The sequence below is a fragment of the Melanostigma gelatinosum genome (assembly GCF_949748355.1).
Source record: "Melanostigma gelatinosum genome assembly, chromosome: 24".
Taxonomy (NCBI): domain Eukaryota; kingdom Metazoa; phylum Chordata; class Actinopteri; order Perciformes; family Zoarcidae; genus Melanostigma; species Melanostigma gelatinosum.
Window position 1 is genome coordinate 5,908,174 of NC_136657.1, and position 20,756 is coordinate 5,928,929.

General features: G+C 44.3%; 1 protein-coding gene across 1 annotated transcript in view; it reads right to left on the reverse strand.

Moving 5' to 3' along the window:
- Positions 1-20,756, reverse strand: part of LOC306797204 (interleukin-1 receptor accessory protein-like 1) — a 155,230-nt gene that overhangs the window by 68,834 nt on the left and 65,640 nt on the right. The window contains exons 4-5 of the mRNA XM_079296440.1: positions 19,456-19,642; positions 18,178-18,331 (exon numbers count right to left, since the gene is read on the reverse strand). Of these exons, the coding sequence (XP_079152566.1) occupies positions 18,178-18,331; positions 19,456-19,642 (341 nt within the window). The remainder of the gene's footprint in view (positions 1-18,177; positions 18,332-19,455; positions 19,643-20,756) is intronic.

Consider the following 20,756-nt stretch of genomic DNA (forward strand, 5'->3'; position numbering starts at 1 on the left):
CGTTGTGATCACATGATGATGGATGGATAGGGGATGGAGTGATGAAAGAGGGGGAAAAAAGACCTTTTTCTCTCCCATTACCTCTCCCATCGCCTTCCCTCCCTCCCCTATGCGTCTGTCGCTGCATGTATTTCTCACCCTGTCGGTTTCTCTCAGGGGTGAGAGAGAGCGGGGAGATGAAGAAGAAGGAGGGAGGGAGAGGGTTGCGGTCCTCTGTTCACACCTCATTAAAGACTACTTCAGCAGACACAGATTAAGAGTAGTGTGTGTTCGTGAGCTTAAGATCGTTAAAAGTGTGAGTTCCGCGGGAGAAAATATATGAAAGCGGTTTTAGAGCAACTCGAGAAGCAAAACCTTGTTAGTGAATCACATGCAAAAGAAAAAATAAATAAAAGATCTTCGACTCCTGTTGTGTTTCTGATTCAGTTTCTTCAGATCAGTCGGCACTCACTGATGGAAAACCTGCCTGAAGATTTTCCTTCTTAAATGTCAATCCTGATCAGTGACTTGATACATTGACAGAGTAATTTAAAATAAATAAATAAAAGCGTATATTAGTGAGCCTAAATGATTGAATCAAGTTGTCAACTCATCACTGTGCTTAAAAGAAGGCAACATCTGACCTAACTTGTGCAAACCAACCCAGCTGATCATTTATATCGGAAGATATGTCATTTGAGTGAGTCTGAAAGACTCAAAGACTTAAATGTGTTGAATAAGTTAGCATTAAGGTCTTCAGACTGGACTTCAGCCGAGGGGTTCTCTGGAGAACCGGGCAGGAAAATAAATTTGCCAGCCGCTGTCAGGGACTGTTAAAGTTTTGAAAAAGTGACTGGCTTCCTCAGGGCAGAGAGGATAAATGAACCACGAGCCAGAAAACTGAATTCAATACATCCCTTTGTCAAGTTTGTGCTGGTAAATAATCAAACCCATCTGGATGATTGAAATAAGGTGAAATTACTGTAAAAACACTAGAAGGGAACAATACTTGAGTCAATTGCTGGAATTAATTGCCAGAAGTTATTATTATTACTACATAATGCGCGTGCTGTATTTCCGAGAGGCTGCCATCAAGTACTTACACGCTTTTATTGTGCAACGTTCTCGTTCATGGCTAACTATACAGGTCAATAGACTGGAAAAATGCCATTGTAAATTCTTAATGTGATAGCAGCTGAAGGAAAATTGCTTTCATTACCTCACAACAGAACCGCTGCAATTTTCCTTCAGCAAACTGATTTCGGACCAGTCAGACATACAGATGTTGCCTGTGATCGCGCTGTGTGGGAGTTGGATGTTCATAGTTCTGGCAAAATAACAGTGATTTTAGCGGGAGGACCTTGCGGCTGTTGCCCCCGAAGAAGCTGCCTGAGGCAAAGCGGGTGAAATGGAGCAGACTCAGGATGAGTGCATTCTCCGATGAAGGAGTTTAACGACTACAAGAGGGAAACGGGGAGCAATAAAAGACACCTGGCTTTCATTTCTTCATAAGCTCTATCATTTAGCAATTTGAGGTTTCTATTGAGGAACTCATTGTCCTTGTTTATCCCCCTCCATTGCCGTGATAGCAGCATTGCAGGTGGGACAAAAGTCAATTGCTCACATGAGGAAGGGCGTCAATAGGCTCAACGTGGAAGTATATTATTCTGATTTGACAGTTTCCTGAAGCAACACTGGCAACTACCATTCTATTGGCATATTGTTCGCTTGTTTGTAAGCTCTTCTTAGCACTATGGCCACGAACAGAGTGAGCAGTATCATGAGTCAATTGTAGCTTTCGAATGATGTTTAGCTGACATTGAGGTGTCGAGTGTGGGTCCAGAAAAGCCTCTCCACACTTACATTACCACCACGAAGCAGGATGCCTCCATGGATTCTTACGGCAGCCTACTATGCACATACGTTGCAGCAAAATTTGTCATGCAACATGCTGAATTGTCCACTTCTTGTGATAGTGTACCCACTGTGGCCTCAATTTCTTGATCTGCGGCACTTTGAGGACAGCAGCCGTTTCGGAGATGCTGCAAGCTCCGTGTCTGGCACCAACAGTTGCACCATGTAGATCAACATCCGCCTCGCCCATTCTAATACATAGTGGAAATGTGTCTTTTGTGTGCTTTGTTGAGTCGCAGCCACTTGTTATGATGGATATTTCTGAGGTGCAAAGCATAAATCTTTTATCGGAAAGAGGACGCTGCTTGTTAAAAATGAGCTCGACTCCCCGAGCTGAAATGGTGATCTTTAAACGCGCTGGAAAATATTGGAAAGAAAATGAGCCCTAAAGCAATGACAATGCAATACTCTCCGAGGATACATGTTGAAAAATACCAATATAGAAAGCCTGAACAGAACATAATAAGGGTAGATTTCCTTATTGAAAAAGGTGTTGTTTTAGAAGATCCATCAAACCAATTGAATATAAGAGGGCTCAACGGATGGGACAATACATTCAGGGGAAATCACATAAATCATATCACTGCAGGCGTTGGGAATAGCTGGAGCGACTTCACTCTTTGAAAACAGAAAGTCACTCCACATAATTACTCACAGCGCTCACGCTGTAATGAGACGTCGGTTGGAATCCCATGCGTACTTCTTGGACCTTGCGCCACCGTAAACATTTGCGCTGCTGAAGAAAAGCTGTCCACACGCGGATCTTTCACAGCGACTAATCACGCGTCGCTATGAAAGAGTCGCTTGCTAATTAGAGAGGCCTGCACTCATTGCTCACCCGTTTCCTCGGCGGTGGCCACCCGCCCCAGAGATGTGCTATTCGCTCGACGATAGGGAGGCTGGGTGGTGGGAGGGATGGTGATATGTTTAAAGCTGCATGGCCTAAAATATCCCTGAGGGGAGGAGTTGGGGATGAGTCAGAGAGGAAGAAGCGGAGCTGCACGAAGGCTTGGGGTGCTGTGAAAAGTTGTTTTTTTTTGCGGCGGATCGAGTGGGAGAGTGAGCTGAGAAGGGATGCAAAGAAAAGAAAAATGAAGATGCTGTTTGGTGCTTCTTAACCAATAGGAAAGTGGGCCTGTGTGTGTTGGGAGGCAGCTTGGGTCATTGCGTGGGCGTGACATATGCTTTGTGATGGAGGTTGAAGAAAGAAAGCGAGCTGGGTTAACACGTAGCCGGATGACATCCTGTCATACCCGTAGTCTTCTATCTCAAAGTAGGAAAGGTTTAGATCTGAAATAAGCTGCAGTCATTCGTCTTCGGTTGACTTTGTTGGATAGGATCAGGAATGATACAGTGCAACAGTGTTGGTGAAACTAGAATAGGATGACACCTTGCTGCGTGTTGTCCTTTGCAGCGGCAGACATCAGACTTTTGACTGAGGCTTAAATGCCAGCTGGCCTTCGTGAATGATGCCAAGGCAGCAGGTGTGATGTTGAGCTCTGCAGGTCATCAAACATTCCGGGTGATTCATGTTCCCCAGATGAAATCCAACATTTTGCACATGAAATAGATCGGCTTCTGCTGATGGAAGTTAGAGGGAGTGCCGCAGAGCAAATTACACACAGAATCCACTGTGAAAAATCAATTTCTACCTTTAAGTGACAAAGTGACGGACATGATTATGACCACGTTGGCACGGTTTTCCGACTCTGAAAATAAAATAGAAAAAGGAAGAAACTGCTTTTCCCGATTCCCCCATCGTCACTATCGGTCCCTTCTAAACACCCTAATAGCTCGTCTTTCGAGTGTCTCTGACTCAGGAGATGGTGGTCCCGGCCTCAGAAGCACTAAACTGTGTTAATGTGCAGGTTTCTGCTTTTGAACTGCCTTAACAACAAATTAACATTCTGGGAAGCGGTCTCCTCTGCAGGGGGAATTGCTTTCCTGCAGCATGAAAACAACAGAAAACCAAGTGATTTAAAAAAGAAAAGAGAAAGAGAAAGAAATGATGTTACAGAAAATTCATGAAAGGGTTGGTGTAAAGTATAGTCAGCTTGATGGGAGGCAAAGAAAGAGAAAATGGATTAAACAACACCCAGGAAGCACATCTATCTCCAATCTCCACTGCGCGTGAATATGCTTGAGAATCAAATACAGATGCACATTTTCCATGAGGCAGTCGAGGAAAAACGCTCTATTGATTCATACACTTTCTTCCATATGCTGCGTTCTCAGCAAGCATGCTTGCCATTTGTCTTAGCTTTAAATTTAACTACTCGACAGGCAATACCGATGTACTTCCCTGTAATTAAAAAGTGAATTAATCTTGAGTGCTGGCTGTCATAAATTCCCCCAGCCTGCTTTCCGGTTCGCCTCAATAAATGTATTCAGAGCAATCAATAGGGGTATTACTATGTATATATCGCTGTGGGAATCAGCCTGGCAGGTTGCCTTTGGCAGTGCTACACTTCCCGCTTTGCCCATGTTGTCCTCCCAAAATGTCCGTCTCCAGTTCTATATGTGGACTTGGCTGCTGTTGAGGGGACGGTGGGAGTAACATGTGTGGGAGTGTTTGAGCAAAAGGCTGTTTAGCTGGATTTATTTTCTGTTTTTTTTGAAGTTGTAGAAACAAAATGGGCAAAAGTTAGACTTGGACAGGAACACGGCAGAGAAAGAGAGAGAGAAAAAAAGCACTGCTATTATGACAAGTTCTGCTTCCTTTGAATTTGAAATAAAGTGAAGGAAAATTAGGCAGATGCGTATACCAAGGCTGTCTGCTGTAATTAATCATGATTACGTAAATTACACTTTGTTTTTGCCATAATGAGGACTAAAAAGAGACGAACGGCAGAGGAAAATATAGAAAATGAAGGATCTTGTGCCAAATGACACTCTGCAGCCTCAGTTACTATATTGAGTCCATTGCTGTGGATATTAAAAATGCCAATTCTCTCCCTGCGGCAAATAAGTGTTCTCTCATTCCAGCTACCCCAGCAGACTGAATTATTTCTCTGCTCCGTCTGTAAAAACTTGTCTTTTAAGTCCATTATTTCCCTATTTTCCATAAGCAAAGCCACGTCTGATACAATCTTTTAATTAAGATTTTACAAGTTGCTTCCTGCAGCTGAAAAACAGATTTTCTTTTAGTGCTACAGTACACTTCCCAAGGACGAATTGTAATATTGTTTAGCTTTGCAGATCACCCATCTTCCAGAACTCATCTGTAGTGAGTGTACTACTTTTTATTTACCCTGTGCTGCAGGTGGTTCACATTACACAGACGATATAACACGGATCCTTACAACCCTCTAATGGAGATTGTTTAGGGGGACGGTGCTTCAATAAAGTTCTCATCGGCTTAATCCCACATTCAAACTCTGAAGGCAGATACCAGCGAGGCGGAACTCGATTTTAAAACTCCCTGTCGGTGTTACGACCAGTTTGAAGCATAACAGGCTGCATTCCAAATATAGAAATGATTAAATGGTCAATTTATTTTCAACTCAATTTTGTCATTCAGTCACTGCCCATCAAAGTGATGCTGCTTAATTGTGCTAGAAATTGGGAGGGTGGGTTAGAAATATCAACTGAATACATCTGATCATTTATTTTGGCACTTTATCACAGTATTTGTACAATATATATATATATAATTATACTAGTTCTATACACATAATTCATAAATAAGCTACATCAACAGCTGGCGAGGAGCTTCAGTGGAGGGAAGCTTGGAAATAATGTGATGTTGCTTCGGGAGAACTAGAACCTGACGGTCTAACCCTGGCGGCTTGTTAATGGAGGAAAAACAGGGCCTCAGACCTTGATTGCAGCCATCTATCTGCTCCACTGTGATGGTGCAGAGACGTTTTGCTGCTATAATCGGCTGCACCTCTGTAATATAACTCTGAGCCAATACAACCAAACTGGACTTGAGCAAACATGTTTCCCTCCCAATGTTTCAGTCAAACAAACTGGGTTGGTCAAATATTGGCATTTGATTTGAACCACTGCGTGGTCCGATTGCTGGTGCCTGAAATGATTTTAGCCAATGGCGCTCTGCCCTGCGCTCAAACGTCCTGTGGAATGTGCATTGAGTGTAGCATAAACCCTCTGCATTATTCATCGGAACGGCTGTCGACATACCTCTGGAAAGAAGTATGATTAAACTAGTGGGCTTAAGCATACGAGGGTATGACCGTCTTTAATAAAGTCAATCAGAACGCTGCAGCTGGAGTCCTCACTAAGACCAGGAGGGTGGATCACATCACTCCAGCTCTCAGGTCTGTGCACTGGCTTCCTGTCCAACAAAGAATTCACTTTAAAATCCTGCTGTTGGTTTATAAAGCACTGAATGGTTTCGGGCCAAAACACATCTCTGATCTGCTGCTACCTTATGAACCATCCCGACCCCTCAGGTCGTCTGGGACCGGTCTACTTTCTGTTCCCAGAGTCAGAACTAAACATGGAGAAGCAGCGTTCAGTTGTTCTGCTCCACGATAGCACCTCTCTCACTGTCTTGCATAGGACCCTCAGCCTTGTAGCCTCGCTGTAGTTCGACCTCTCTGTCACACACACACACACACCTGACCTTCCATATAGCCCTCGGCGGAGAACCAACGTTTGAACCTGGTCTGTCATTGACATCCTCTTGCATCATCATCGCAAGCTGGAAATGACCCTGTGATTGTGATGAAGTGACATCACACGGAGAGGCTGTGCACCTGAGATAACATCTGGTTTACCTGCTCAGTCAAAATACTACACACAACAGATACTTTCATTTGGAAGTAATACGTTACTGTGCAATATTAGTCTGTCTTGTCCCTCTCAACCTCCTGCCAGTGACTGCTTAGCTTTGGTCAAACCCCTGTCGCAGGCTGTGAAGCGCTCCCTTGGTTGAGTCAGGAACCTCCCACGCAGACACACAGCCGAAACCCCTCCAAAACACAGAGGCTCTTTTTTTTTGTTAACGACATACAAAACAGTTGGCATAGAGGCTTCTTGACAAACTATTTATTATTTGTCCAGGCCACTCATTCATTGCGAAACCAAAGTGACCCACCAAACTGGCCAGCCCCCTATTAAAAACGGTGTCTATTTGAGTTGAACTCTACTCCAACCTCCTCCTCAGCTTGTTGCCAGCAGCCTGTTTAATTCCTGCTTGGTGCCATTTCTGCACAGTGGCCCCCTATTGCCTATGAATCCATCCTCCTAACTCCGCCACCATGCCTCCCATCCCCCCGTCCTTCTCTCCTCCCCCACCCCCTCTTCCTTCCTCTCAACCCCTTTGCCAGTGGCCCCGCAAATCTCCGGAGGCAGGCAGTGCCAAGCGTTCCAGCTGTTTATACAGGTCAGTGGTTGGTGCCGGGTGCCAGCCGGGGTAGCTTCACCACTGTGGTGCCCTACATCGCTGGTTTGTGCAAACCCCCCGAAATCTGCTGTCCCCAAGGGAGCTGCAGGGCCCAACCTGTACTGCTCAGCTGGGAGGTGTTGGATTTACATGCATTTTATTGACTCAACATCCCTTTTTTTGTTTCCGACTTTAGTTAAAAGGCTCGATGAGGAATTCAGAGCTGTGTCACAAAGGCATGAAAACACACACACATTTATGGCAGCGTGCTCTTTCCATGAACTACAATGATCCAGGTGAAAGCTGTGAACCTTTATTGATCTCTCCTTTTAAATCCTCGAGTCATTCAGGGGAGACGTGCTGTACATAGATGAAGGGAAGAGGAAGAGACATTTTTGCAAGTTTTAAGCCTCAGTAAAAGTGAGACATGGGTTCTGCAAAAATAGAGCGCATCTCATTACGAGCAAGGCATTTCTTTTTGTTCACATTGGCAAGTTATTTTACCGAGATATGCAGTCAGAGCACCGGAAGGTTGGAGAATTTCTGAACCCAACAATTATTCCACTTTCTGTTCCATTTAGTTCCAAAAATACCCCAAAATAAATCTTACAAGGTTGACAAAGAAGTTAAGAAAAAAACTGCACAATCTCACTTAAAAATCCGGTCTAAAATTATATTTCCTTCATAAATGGCTTTCCAGTTCACATTAAACAGCATTTTATGCAAATATTAAAGAATGACAATGTGAGTTTCTTCTTTAAATGTCTGAAATTCTTTGATGGCTCCATGGGACTTACAGACTGAACAAAAGACACTCAAATATAAAGTAAAGGTCACTTTCCAATGTTTGAATTGGAAAGTCTCAGGACAGATATATTTTCAAAAGGAACAGGAGGTGATGTACTGACAGCATTTGCGAGAAAAGCTTTTCTGTATCAGAGTGGACCGTGTCAGTCTGATCAGAGCAGTTCCACATGCACACTGCGGGTTGGCTCTATGAAAGGAACGGAGGTGGACGGCTGATAACAGCAGAATCAGAAGGTTTGAATGTCGATAACATCAGTCCAGTGAAATGCTATTGGTCCAATAACAGTCACTCATTTAAAAGAAGACCTGCTGGCCCTGGGGGCCCCAATTTGGTATTATTTTGAATGCAGTTGTCAAAGCAAACATATCATTCAGTGGCCGGTGCCACGACGCCTCGACGCCCACCCTGATATCTGGTAGCTTGGGCTGGGCGGGTCTGGCCAGTGGGGTCATCATAAGCGGGAGGTAACGGTAAAGCGAATGTGGGAGGCTGATGTGCAAGACACCGATGATATGTTGCCACCATTGTAATCCATGCTCCAGATCTGTCACAGAGAGAGCTGAGATGTATTAAATCTAGCTCTATAAGCCCACAGGTGAATATGAATTCAGCATATTTGAAGTAGCCGAGTGACTCCTCATTGAGTATGTGGGGGTGGCTTCTCTCACACACACTCCCCTCTCCCAGGCTCTCTTTCATGTCTCTGCATGTGGCAAACACATTTCGCCCACAGACGCAGCTGACCGGCCACCTCTTTCCCCCTCGTGGACCCGAGCCGCTCGCCCACAGACGTTCCGCATCAAAGTTCATTTGAAAACACGAGGGAAACGCATTACTTGAACTACTCATGCGTCAGTTATTACAATTGCAATCTGAATGCCATTACACTTTAAAATAAATTAGGAACTGATTGTGTTATGAGGCCCTTAAGTACTCATCGCTATGTCCTGTGTATCTTTTGCGTGTAATATAAATCATGTTGTTTATTGTATAGCAACTAAGCAGAGTGGGAAGAAATTAAATGTGGGGAAAAAAAAAACAGAAGAAGAAACAGGATGGCAGACAGCGTAAACAACGACTTTAGAAGTTTGCCCGTGGCAAAGAAGAGCCAAGTCTCCTCCAACAACACAAAATGCATCCGCCAGCAAGTCACAGAGGAGTTCCCTGAATGCAACTTGTTGACAGGACATGGCCTCACGTGTGGAACACACGTAACTAAAGCCTCCGTCTTTACTTTTGTTGTTGTTTTCTGAGACGGGATGGGGAGGGAAAGAATAAAGGCACAAAGAGAAGCTGGAAAACTCCGTCTGTCACAGCTCTTATGTTGCAACCATTAGCTGTGTGCGGCCAATAAACAACAGATTTCATCTCGGCTGAAAATCGCCTTCCTCCCTGGTTGTCAGGTTACTGCTTCGGATAAATGGGCATATACAGTACACGGCTTGTATGTACTATACTGTACCATCATAGAACTGACACCTAAATGTGCACAGAGAAGCACAAATCATTCTTTAATTATAACTTCTGTGGCTCACTTCAACCACTATGTTCCCTACTGAGGCGGTAACTCACCAGATGGCAGGAAAATGGCTCTGAATCGTTACCCCATCACCCACCGACCCCCATCATTTTCTTCTCAATCTCTCATCGCAAACGCGCCCTTTCTTTTTCTTAAGAAACATTGCGCCATCGCAGAAATAAATAAAGAGCATTGCTGTAAATACGCCCCGAGTCACTGTACTGCCTCCTCCCCCCTCCTTTAAACTTCAACATAAGCCCGCTTTAGTGCCATTAAATAACTGGGACTGAAAATAACAATTATCTTTTTTTTTTTTTCTCTTCTTCATATTCATAGGGACCATTTCGTATTCTGAAAAAATTCTAGTCATGTTCCAAATAAGGAAACAAGCCTAATTTTGCATCATAACATCATGTAAAAATTAACAATGCAGTCTCGTCTCGCTGCAGTGAGTCTCTCCCTGAAGTGATTTAGAATGCACCTTTTGGAAAAGACCAATCTGCAACTAATTAACTACAGAGGAATTTATGCCACAAAATTGATTTTTGCTCCCTATAAATTATGCAACAGTCCCATCCGCCGTCCCTCCCCACCTTCTTATCTCCCGGGCGGAATCAGTGGATTGACGCGTGGCTCAAGTGTCCTTGATGTGGCGTTTCTAGGAACTGTCAGAGGTAGGAGTGGTAGGAGAGGAGGAAACGATATCGTCAAGGCTACTGACACATGAATCTTAAGTCTCTCGAAACCAACCTGTAAAGTAAAGACACTTAAACACAACTTTAAAGGTAAAAGAATACAAAATAATACAGATGTGTTTATTAAATCCGGTTTTCTGAAACTCTCAGAGCGATACGGTTTGGTTTTCCACATCACCTACTTTGATCGCTTTCATCACGCCACCGTGGTGTGGAATCACATTTAGCACTGCTTTTCACATCTCCAAAGCTAAGGCACTAAGCGAGCGCTAATTAGCAGAGCAAAGGCATTAATTATGCAACACGTCATCTTAATTAGCAATCCCAGATGTACAGGGTGTCGGGGGAGCATTTGCAAGCACAGTTTGCTAATTGATAGATATTTGACAAGTTGTGCGACAGCAGCCCGCTGCAAAGGTGACGGTCGGTTCAGGGATCCGAAATCAGATGGAGTAACACTCTGTGGGTGAATCTTTTCAGGGAGGAATAAGTAGACGGTGTAAAAAAAAAAAGAGTAGAATAAGAAGATAAGCTCAGCGGTGATGTGGTGAAGGACTGAGGCTTTCTGTAGTTCAGTTTCAGCTGTCAAATGACGAGGAGTATGTCAATAGCTGCCCACTGTTGGTAATTAAGGGGATTCTGTCTTCCTCTTTAACAAAAAGCCCAATCAATGTGCTGCAATAGAAGCACAGGCACCAGACCACCTGACCTTTTCTGCATTTTTCGCACCATCTGTTCAAACTGGCGTCACATCTGCTGCTTTGCTTCACCTGCTCCATGAAGACCTTTTCTCTTAGGCAAAGAGGTTTTGCTAAATATTCACTCCAAACTGTCCTGGGTTCAGATTTCCACGCACACACACGCTGATTTAATCACACGTTCACAAAGACCAGCCCACGCGAATGTGTCACGATGACACAGACATGAGTGCACCTGCCATTTGTGTCGCCATTTTGTGCATCCATGAGCACCGTGGCCAAAAGGGTTGGCACATGTGGAGTATAAATAGAATGGTGGGTGTGATGATGAATCACAGTCGAAGCCAGTCAAACCATTTGTACTAGCTTTCATCACACATGATGAAAACGTCTCATTGAATCAGAATCAGCTTTATTGGCCATGTGTGCTTACGCATACATGGAATTTGTCACCGGTTTCCACTCCAATGAAGTAGAGAAACCAGACTGACGACACCGAATAATAGGCGCCCAACTACTTTGGCTTCCATCCACATCTGACACACAGGAGACATGTATGTCAGAACACCTGCACCCATTGTTTTCCACTGTGTGTTCGGCCACGCAGGTGGCGTCTTAATGCGCCTCACTGCTCATTAGGACGTGCCGCTATTCTACTGAGTCCATAAAAGCAGTCATTCTGAAATCCCATTCATTCCCTGGCTGCTGCTGTACCCTGCTACTTTTATCAGGATGGCATAACACGCTCAGTATGTGCTGCACTTTCTGCTTCATTACATAAAGGGCAAACTGCTTTCTTCACCGCGAGTGAACACTGACATTGGATGTAAATCATGCGATGCAGAATCACCCTCTGTGAATACAGCTTCCATGGATACTGGGAGGCATAATGTGTCATGCACTCGAGCGATGGCTCGGGCGTCTTCGACAGTACATGAAGCAAGTCAATCGCTCAATCTGTACTGTAATATAGATCAGAACACGAACGCATCACATTGAGTTATTGAGCTAACTTGTACAAGGAACTCCAACGTCATGGCACCTCCACTCCCACTCATTGCCATGCACACTGTGCAAGGTATAGAAACACATGCAACATGCAAGTCAACTGCAGAAAACAGACATGTGCAGCATGGAGCAGACTTTGCAATAACAATACCGTCTTTCCCAATTCCTGATCGTGATTTGTGTATCTATACAACTCTAAAAGTCCAGAGACATAGCACTAAAAATACATTGAATCCTCTAGGCCACCCTTGCCAGCCCTATGTCCTAAATCTTGGGACAAAACGCTGAGGGAGATAGCCCTTTGTTTGCTAAAAACAGCATTTGTGCCCAGAAAGTGCCACCTCATCAAACAGGGGGGACACTGATCAAAGTCACCCCATATTGTGGAAAGCTGGCCAAGTCAAACTAAATCCTGGAGCTCTTCCTCGGCAGTTTGCTGAAATCTGGCAGGCCGAACCAAACAAAAGAGGCATCCAGAGAAATGTTGCCAGTTACCTGTCAGTGTTTCATGGGAGCAAACAGTCCCCACACACCTGAACATGTACGGGGATACAGATGCAGGGAGATGGGCTCCCCAAAGCTCTGTATCTATGATTTTGTTCATCTTCCAAACAATAACGCTGAAACCTCCTGTTCATGCACCTCAAAACACATGTTTGGTAGCAATAAACACATTTCAGTAAAATGACAGCCTCCAGTCTGAGAACACCGGGCTCTGCACATGCTTCATGCTCAGATACTCTCTCTCCTCTTCCGCCCACTTCCTCCCCTGCTGTTACCTCAGCAATCACATCTCCTGTGTGCTGTTCCTTTTGATGGCGCCAGCAGGTGGAAACCCACCGGGATGCTGAGTGTGCACTACAGTGTACACACACACACTGCTGCTGGATTGATCAGAGCCCAGGGTTGAGTTGACTCACCGGGCCGGGTAGCGTTTGCAGGGGAAACGCATAACAAACAGCCTGCCAAACCACAGGGGGATGGGGGCATTGCTGAAAACATGGAGTTCTGGCAAACAGCTGGACACAGTAGACAACTACAGACTGGAACTGTATCATGTGGAACATGTACAGAGTTGAGCATAAAGCACAGAGTAAGGCATTCTTATTTAAATGTGCTAAATTCCCCTGTTGCTGTTAGCACCGTTAGCTGCTAGCCGCTAGCTCAGCCGTCGTGTTCAGAGCCGTGGCGAGGCGATCCCTCAATCATACATACAGTATGCTCTGAATTTGGAATCAAGCACCACTGCATTACAACCGGTCTTGCATGTAGGTAATTAAAGTCTAAATACACTTCATCATCATGATCAAAATGTTGATATCATGATATGAAATTATGTTGTCATAAGAAACATGATCGATCGAAGGAAAAGCAGTATTTCATTGATCGCCCTCGAAGCTACGAAAGATGTGCCTTCTGCAAATTAAAGCTGCACAAGAAAAATAAATGTTGTCCAAAATACACCTGACTCATCAACCTAAATCTTCAAGTAAGAGCGGCAACAATGGAGTATGGGCAGTGGTGGGGAATCTTCACTGGAGCGCAGCCCGTAATGAATTGAAGCTGAGGACAATACTACACTTCCTTATTAATAGCAGTGAATGAGTTTCTGTGAAAACTAATTTGTTCATAACCTCTGGCCTCTCCAGCAATTAACATGATGAAAAAATTGAAAGTAAATTGTTGCTCACGTGACTTTTAGATTATAAATTCCAACAAATTGTTTCAAAGGTACCTCTCGCCACCACTCAGGCTTTCTTCAGTGCGCAGGTCTCAGCAAATGACTTTAACTGTTGCATGACACACTTAGACAGCTTCCATCTGCACTGCATAGTCAGCTTTTTCTCCTCTTCTGTCACATGGAATTGTGAATGGCCTCATCATGGCTATGTCCTGACGCAACAAGGCCTACAATCTGGTCCCACAGCTGACGATACAATTTAGTTGGCGGTCGCAGAAGAAGAGGAGGAAGAAGAAAATGCTTGAGACTTTCCATTTTTGGCTGTAAAAGAAAGCCTCAGGTTCTGCCTCTCACCTCTGATTGATATTTGGTCTTGACTGGGGTATGAGAGTGTGGCAGAGGTGGAACGTGACAAATGGCGACCCAAAGGGCTGAGGCAGAAAAAGGAGGTAACAAAGGAAGATATGGTGTCGTAAATCTTAAAACACCGACACTATAATGACAAAAATGCCATTTTAGATGTGATATTTGGTAATCAATTTTGGTTATGCTGTTGAAAAGCTCTTTACCAGTTGTCGATCATTTTGTCACTCATACTATTCCAAAGATCGAGAACGCTGGTATCAGGCATTGTAGCTTTTTCCATCCAAGCCCTCCCATGTTCACCAACCCTCTTCTTCCCTCCCTATCCTCGCTGTCACAATCATTCTATGTTGTTGTACGTGATTTTTCGAAAGGTCTTTGGCTGACGTCTACAACACACGTTAACCCTGCCGTGCGCTAATGAATAACTCCCACTCTTGAAGAGCTCCAGCACCAGCAAGAGACGACGGAAGACTTACAGAATAATGACAAGCTTCGTCTTTATTTATAAGTATGTTCTCTAATAAAGTGAGAAAAATATCAAAGGTGACGATGTGAAAAAAAAATTGCAAAAACGATTAAACCTCATCAAGCGCCTGCAAGAAAGGAAAAATAAAACGATTCCGCTCAGCTTCCACTCAGTGCATCATCTTCTCTTTGGCACCGGCACCTTGGCCAGATGAATCATCTTCCATCAATTAAAGGAGCAATTGTATTCCAACCTCTTTCATATGCTAATGGGTCAACTCAGGGATGGGAGAGGAAATCTGTCATGGCCACCAAATGGTGCTGGCAGGAGTTACAGCTTGCAGAATAGAGATGCGAGAGAGTCGTGTCCCATTGCACTGAAGAGGTAAACGGTTTGTTCGGTTTAACAAGAACAGAGAGGCCCTGCTCACATTTTAGCGCTCACCAACTGAGTTTGTGTGAATAATTCAATACTGAACGCATGTTTGAAGTTGCATTTTGATCATTTCAGTCTGCTAACGTGGCACGGTGAGGTAGCCTGAGCATCGCCGTCTTGCTGTGGATACTAGTTTACACACTTCGTAGAATGAGAGCGTCGTGTTACAAGTGACCAGGAGCTGCACAGTAGGATTTCAGCTGTATCTAGTTTTCATTTAGATACCTGCTTTTATGTAAAAAGAAACAAAATCAACACATTATTGGAGATCAAAGATTAGCGGTATTGACATAACCTATCTGGATTCATCTGATCGTGGGCTTATTTATTTGTATAAATAAGTGTTCCTGTTATCTAGTTTCTGTCCACATTGTAATTAGATCCAGATATGCAAATGATAATATATAATTGATCTGGATGACTAAATGCAGTGATCTCATTGTAAGCATATTATAAGTGATGGTCCATCAATAGTCTTGTTCTCTATTTAAGAATCATGTTCTAAACTTGTACACTCCTTTAACTCGTTGTCTTTATTCGCAGAAAATAGCCTCTGGCTCTCAAACGCACAGCAGGAAACGCATATCGGGGGAAATGTTCCCATCATTCAAGAGCAGCGGTTGAGCTGAGGAAGCAACACTGGAGATAAATAGTTTTTGAATGTGCTAGACTGAAAGACTGTCGAAACGAGGATTGCTTCAACCACAACGCTGCCGTAGAATCCAATCCAACACTCAGACTTTATTTAAGGGCATGAAACATATCCAGTGAATGCGTCATTCGGTTGGAGGAGGAAGTCAGCAAATGGGATACTTTCACGATTCTTTACATCCCTTCCCCAACCAAACACACGTCGTCGCGTGCTGGTTCAGAATCAGAAAAGCAGGTTAACAGCATCAGTCCCAGCTCATTAGCTCCACTGACAGTCTATTTCGCACACCAAAGTTGCTGCTGCCCTGCATGCATCCATTTCATCACCGCTCCTTTAGTCTGCCGTGTTTAATCTGAGACATCAAACGCTGCACCGTACAAAGAAGTCATAAAACCGCACATTTGATTTAAAAAGGAATGCGGCTTCCCGTTACCCAGCGAGGGAGCTCATTATGATTTGAGTGGTGCTCATTGTAATCACGTGGAATCTGACCTTTTTTGTCCCACTGCGCTGCTGTGAGAGGGCCTGCAGGCTGTTGATAGAAAGGGGAGTGACAGGGTTTTATATAATTATATTACCTAAAAAGAGAAAGTATCAGGGGCATGCCTAAAGTGGCGGTACCAATACTGGTATCGCCCCGGGAAGGAATGCAGATCCAAAGGTCAAGTCCGAACCGCAGATCTGTGGGACTTACTGTAGCGTAATGTGTATCTGTCAGGTGCCTGCAATAAACACACGTTCAAGGGGATTTACAAACTTGCATTTCCACTGTATCCACTGACAAGGGTCTTGCGTCATTAATCGTGAGGAGTGAGAAGTTGACTGGGTCTAAGCACAAAGCGCTTTTTCCAGGAACAAAACCCCCCCTTCCTTATAGGACGCGATGCGTTTCTTGTGTACTGAAGCAGCGACAGCATACAGAAGTAGAAGACAGATCAAAAGAACCCCTCCCCTAGCATGATCAGCACAGCCACAAAAGAAAACACCACGCAGGAAAGCTCAAAACTTCTTCAATCGAAGACAGACAATAAATTAATAAATCCAAAACTCAGAGGAGAGCAATTCTGCCAAAAAAGAAAGAAACCAAGCCAGAAGCAGAGTGAACAGTGGCATTGCTCTCCAAAGATAAAAAGCGCTCCAGGTTCAGAGAGAACAATGAGAACTTGGAGAACACTTTGTTTCCTGGACGCAATATTGTCTCTTGTAACTTACAGTGAAAGTCAACTTTGGTCTCTGCATCCTAAAAGGTACATTTAAGTGAACCAATAAACTGCTGGATCTCTCTTCCAATGAATTAGAACCAAAGGTATCATTATTAACGATACTATTGAAAGCAAAATCAATCACAATCCTTTCTTTCACAAAAACTGACAACTTCATCTTCAATCAAACCGTCGGGTAAACCTGATGTTATCCATCCATCCATTGTGTATACTGCTCAAGGGTTGTGAGAGCTGGAAGAGGCAGGGTGTATCCTGGACAGGTTCAAAAGGCCAAAAACAGACACATACACAGAGGCTGGTGGGAAAATGATTCATGACTTAGCTCTCCCCTCACTGGAGTCTGTCTTTGTCTCTTTCAATGGACCCACACAGTCTCATCAAGTAGCAGTTCACAGCAAACACTTTGTCTGACCCTCATACCGCGCGATGGCAGCTGCGCTGAAATCCAACGCCGCCTTTCGTCCGTCCGAAGCCTCTTCGCTTCTCTCCGTTTCGTTTCGTTCTGCGTCATCCTGCATTGGTTGGAGCCACCACTCAGCCAAATGAGTCACCGGGAGGGGAAGCTGTTGTCGTGTGCAATTGCCCAGAGCACAGGAACACTTCTACTCAAAAGAACATGAGCTGAGGAATATGAGGAATATGGAATATGACTGGCCCTGGTCCTAATACTATTCATCCGATGAATGCAAAGCCTGGTAGAGGAAACTGGCAGTGTAATGAAGGAAGCACTCACAGAAAAAAAAGATAATGTAAGTCAATATTAGCTACTGCATGTGTTTCTGTTCAGTGACGACAAACTTAAAGAAGCATTTTGTCTCAACGTTGTTTGTGGCAGTCTCGGTGGCAAGCAATCTGTCACCCACTTTAGGTGCGGGCTTAAATATTTTAACAGCCTTAAGAAAAAGTGCTGAGCTGGCTGGTGCTGGAGGTGAATTCCACGACTAAGCAATTAAAGTAGCCTAGAAGTCAGAGAGAGAGACAGTGACGCTATTGACTGCGACAGTTCGGCGAAAGGTGCAGGGATCAGCTTTAAAAAGCTCAATCTGTAAAAAAAACAACAACCTGGAGCCACTTTTTGTTTCCCTCAGGTCACAGTGTAAAAGAAACACAATCCCCCGACACCGTGCACAAAGGCGGATATTCTTTCGTGGAAACACTTTTGTTTTGGATTGCATTCAATGTACCGGTGAGTATATTTGCAAAGAGGCGTTCAGTGTGCAGTTACTGGCATTCCGTTCTGCTGTCGCAAGCACTGCAGCAATTCAGGCTCTCTGCATCTCTTCCAGGGTTTTAAACGTCTCAACAAAAGTAGCCGAGATGACTCTTCAGTCAAAGGATGTGCAGCATTGAGTAAATGTCAAAAAAAAAAAGAAAGTTCCTTACCTGTGACGGACAGCTCAGTCGTCCTCCGTACCACGAAGTTCCCAAACTGTAATTCGCATGTGTAATTCCCAATGTCGTCTTCCCGTACTTCCTTGATGGACAGAGTGTCCCTCCTCCTTTCTATGGTTTGTCGCCACTGCTTTGGCTTGCATTCCTTTATTTAAAACACGGGGGGGGGGGGTACAGAATGTTAGAATAAAGAAAACACGCGTGTCACCGTTGGCTTTCATGTGGAACTAATGTTTGAAATCAGCAGAATACTTGACATGAGCTTGAAGCATATTGAGGCTACATCCATAGAGTCAGAAAGAACTGCTACAGCTTTCCACACAGTTATGATAGAGAGACCTCGTCTCAAATTATGCCAGATTTCAGACATTAGCTTAAGTTTCAGACTTTAGTAATGTGTAAATCAGTTGCTAAGAAACATCTTCATCGCAACCCAATCCAAAGCAATCTAATTTGTGAACACGAAGTAACTTTAGCGTCAAAAACAGTGACGGAACTTCCAAAAATAACAGTTTTTGACTCCTTTGATGATGGGTCGCCCACGACAGTGTTCCGTCTTAACCAAGTCTGGACACAGAACACCTGAGGCAAAGGAAAGTGGGGCACTGTGGGGTTTTGTTTCGAGCTGTAGTCCAAGACGGGCCTCCCAGAATTCAATCTGCCCCCTCTGACAAAGTGAGAGTCAATAACTGGAGGGTGTGGAGCCCACAGTCATTATCTGCTATTATAATTTGATTCAGTGGGAACATGAAGAAGCGTTTTGGCCACCTAATCCGGCACACTTTATCGATTGATGAATTGGGCCCAAAACTCGGCCGAGCGGCTCAATCAAAGCGGCCTCTGGGACGCGGGAGGTCAGACTGGGTCAGGCACACTGTGGGCGTCACAACTCTCCGTGAGGAGGAGGAGAACGTTTGGGGTCAGAACAGAGGAAATCAGAGATGTACTCAGTGAATATACTTCTTTCTGTCGGTTATATATTTATCTCGCTGATGCTTTTAGTTTCAGAAGTCAGAGAGGAGATTGCATTTGAAGCTAATTAGATCTGAATATAGCTGACCTGAACTGGGTTATCCTTCAGATGTATGAAATAACTTCCTGTGAAGTAGCTTTTTAATTTCAAGGCTCCCATTTCAAATGATGTGCATGATGGGTTTGAGGTGAAAGAGCCCTCTGTTTAGAAAACATCTTGCACTTCTGCATTTAAAAGGGGAACAACATCAGTGGTGGATATTTGTGAGAACAGCGAATACAAAGGGGGCATCTTACCTTGTACCACACAATCTCAGGCTCCACTCCTGGATGCAGATAATCCTCAATGCCCGGGCATGTGATGTCTTTGCTTTTGCTTAGCTCTGCCTTCTCAAACAACCTCATATTGGAGTTGTAGCAAAGGTCTGTGTCATTCTCCGCCACCGTGAGGGACATGGACACCTTCATGCAGTACGTGGAGTTCCTGCAAAAAAAAAAATACAAAGTTAACCAATCACATGTAGTGTACACGAGTGTGTATGTTCACGGGGCAGGGAGACGGGCGGTAATACGGAGCGATAGCCTTGAACGTCAACAGCGCTTGGAGATTGATTGAGCCTTTGGTTGTCCCGTGTTAAGCAGATACAGCGCGAGCTAGCAGAAAATGACTTGCTACAATTGATGTACTGTAACTGCTCGCGTCATATACATAAAGAAGAGGATTTATAAGGCAAGGGAGAGGGTGCGTAAAATGCAAGATGACTTGTAATGTTCGAGGACTACGTGCTTGCCTGGGCTCAGATACTGGCGAGCATTCATCCACGGCGGAATAAACATTTCAGTTCATCGCTTGGTATTGCGGCGCACCTTCGGTGATGTGTGTTGGCAACGCTGGTCTTTAAATACTGAACCAATCTGGGTTGAGCGGTCTCCTGTGTATACGCAGAACCTTGCAGGGACCCTGATCAGATCTACTTCTGCCTGAGAGAGCGATGCTTCACAGCCACACACACACACACACACACACACACACACACACAGAGGTAAAAGATACAGCTGCGACGCATTAACAGCTGTCCTGTTTGGGTCATTAATGGGACAGTGATTTTGAGATGGGATCTGCTGCTTGAGTCATTAACATGGGAGTCAATGAACACATTGATTCACTGTGAAAGTTGGGGCTATTTGCAGAAGGGGAACAGGCGCAAAGGTCCATGATGATCAATGAATTCAACAAGAGCACCTTTTCTTTGGCTCATAAGACTGTCACAATTGACAAGTACTCCAGCCAGACTGCAGCAAATCCCTCCTGGTTAAAAGACCAAACTAATTGGCAGTGTGTGAAGGAAAATATCACTGCGAATTTTCCAACTAAAGCTGGTTACACAAATTGAGCTGAACCAACAAACAATTACAAACATGTTAAATCCTTACATAATTGCACAGCATTAGCAGCCTCGTGGATTAGTACAACACACACTGGTCTTAGCTACACTGTCTGCAAACAATCCCCCCCCCCCCCCCCGAACTGGCCACTCCGCTTACAGTGAGCGTGCCGTTTTCATGAAGCGCAGATGCAAATGTGATATGATGTGGAG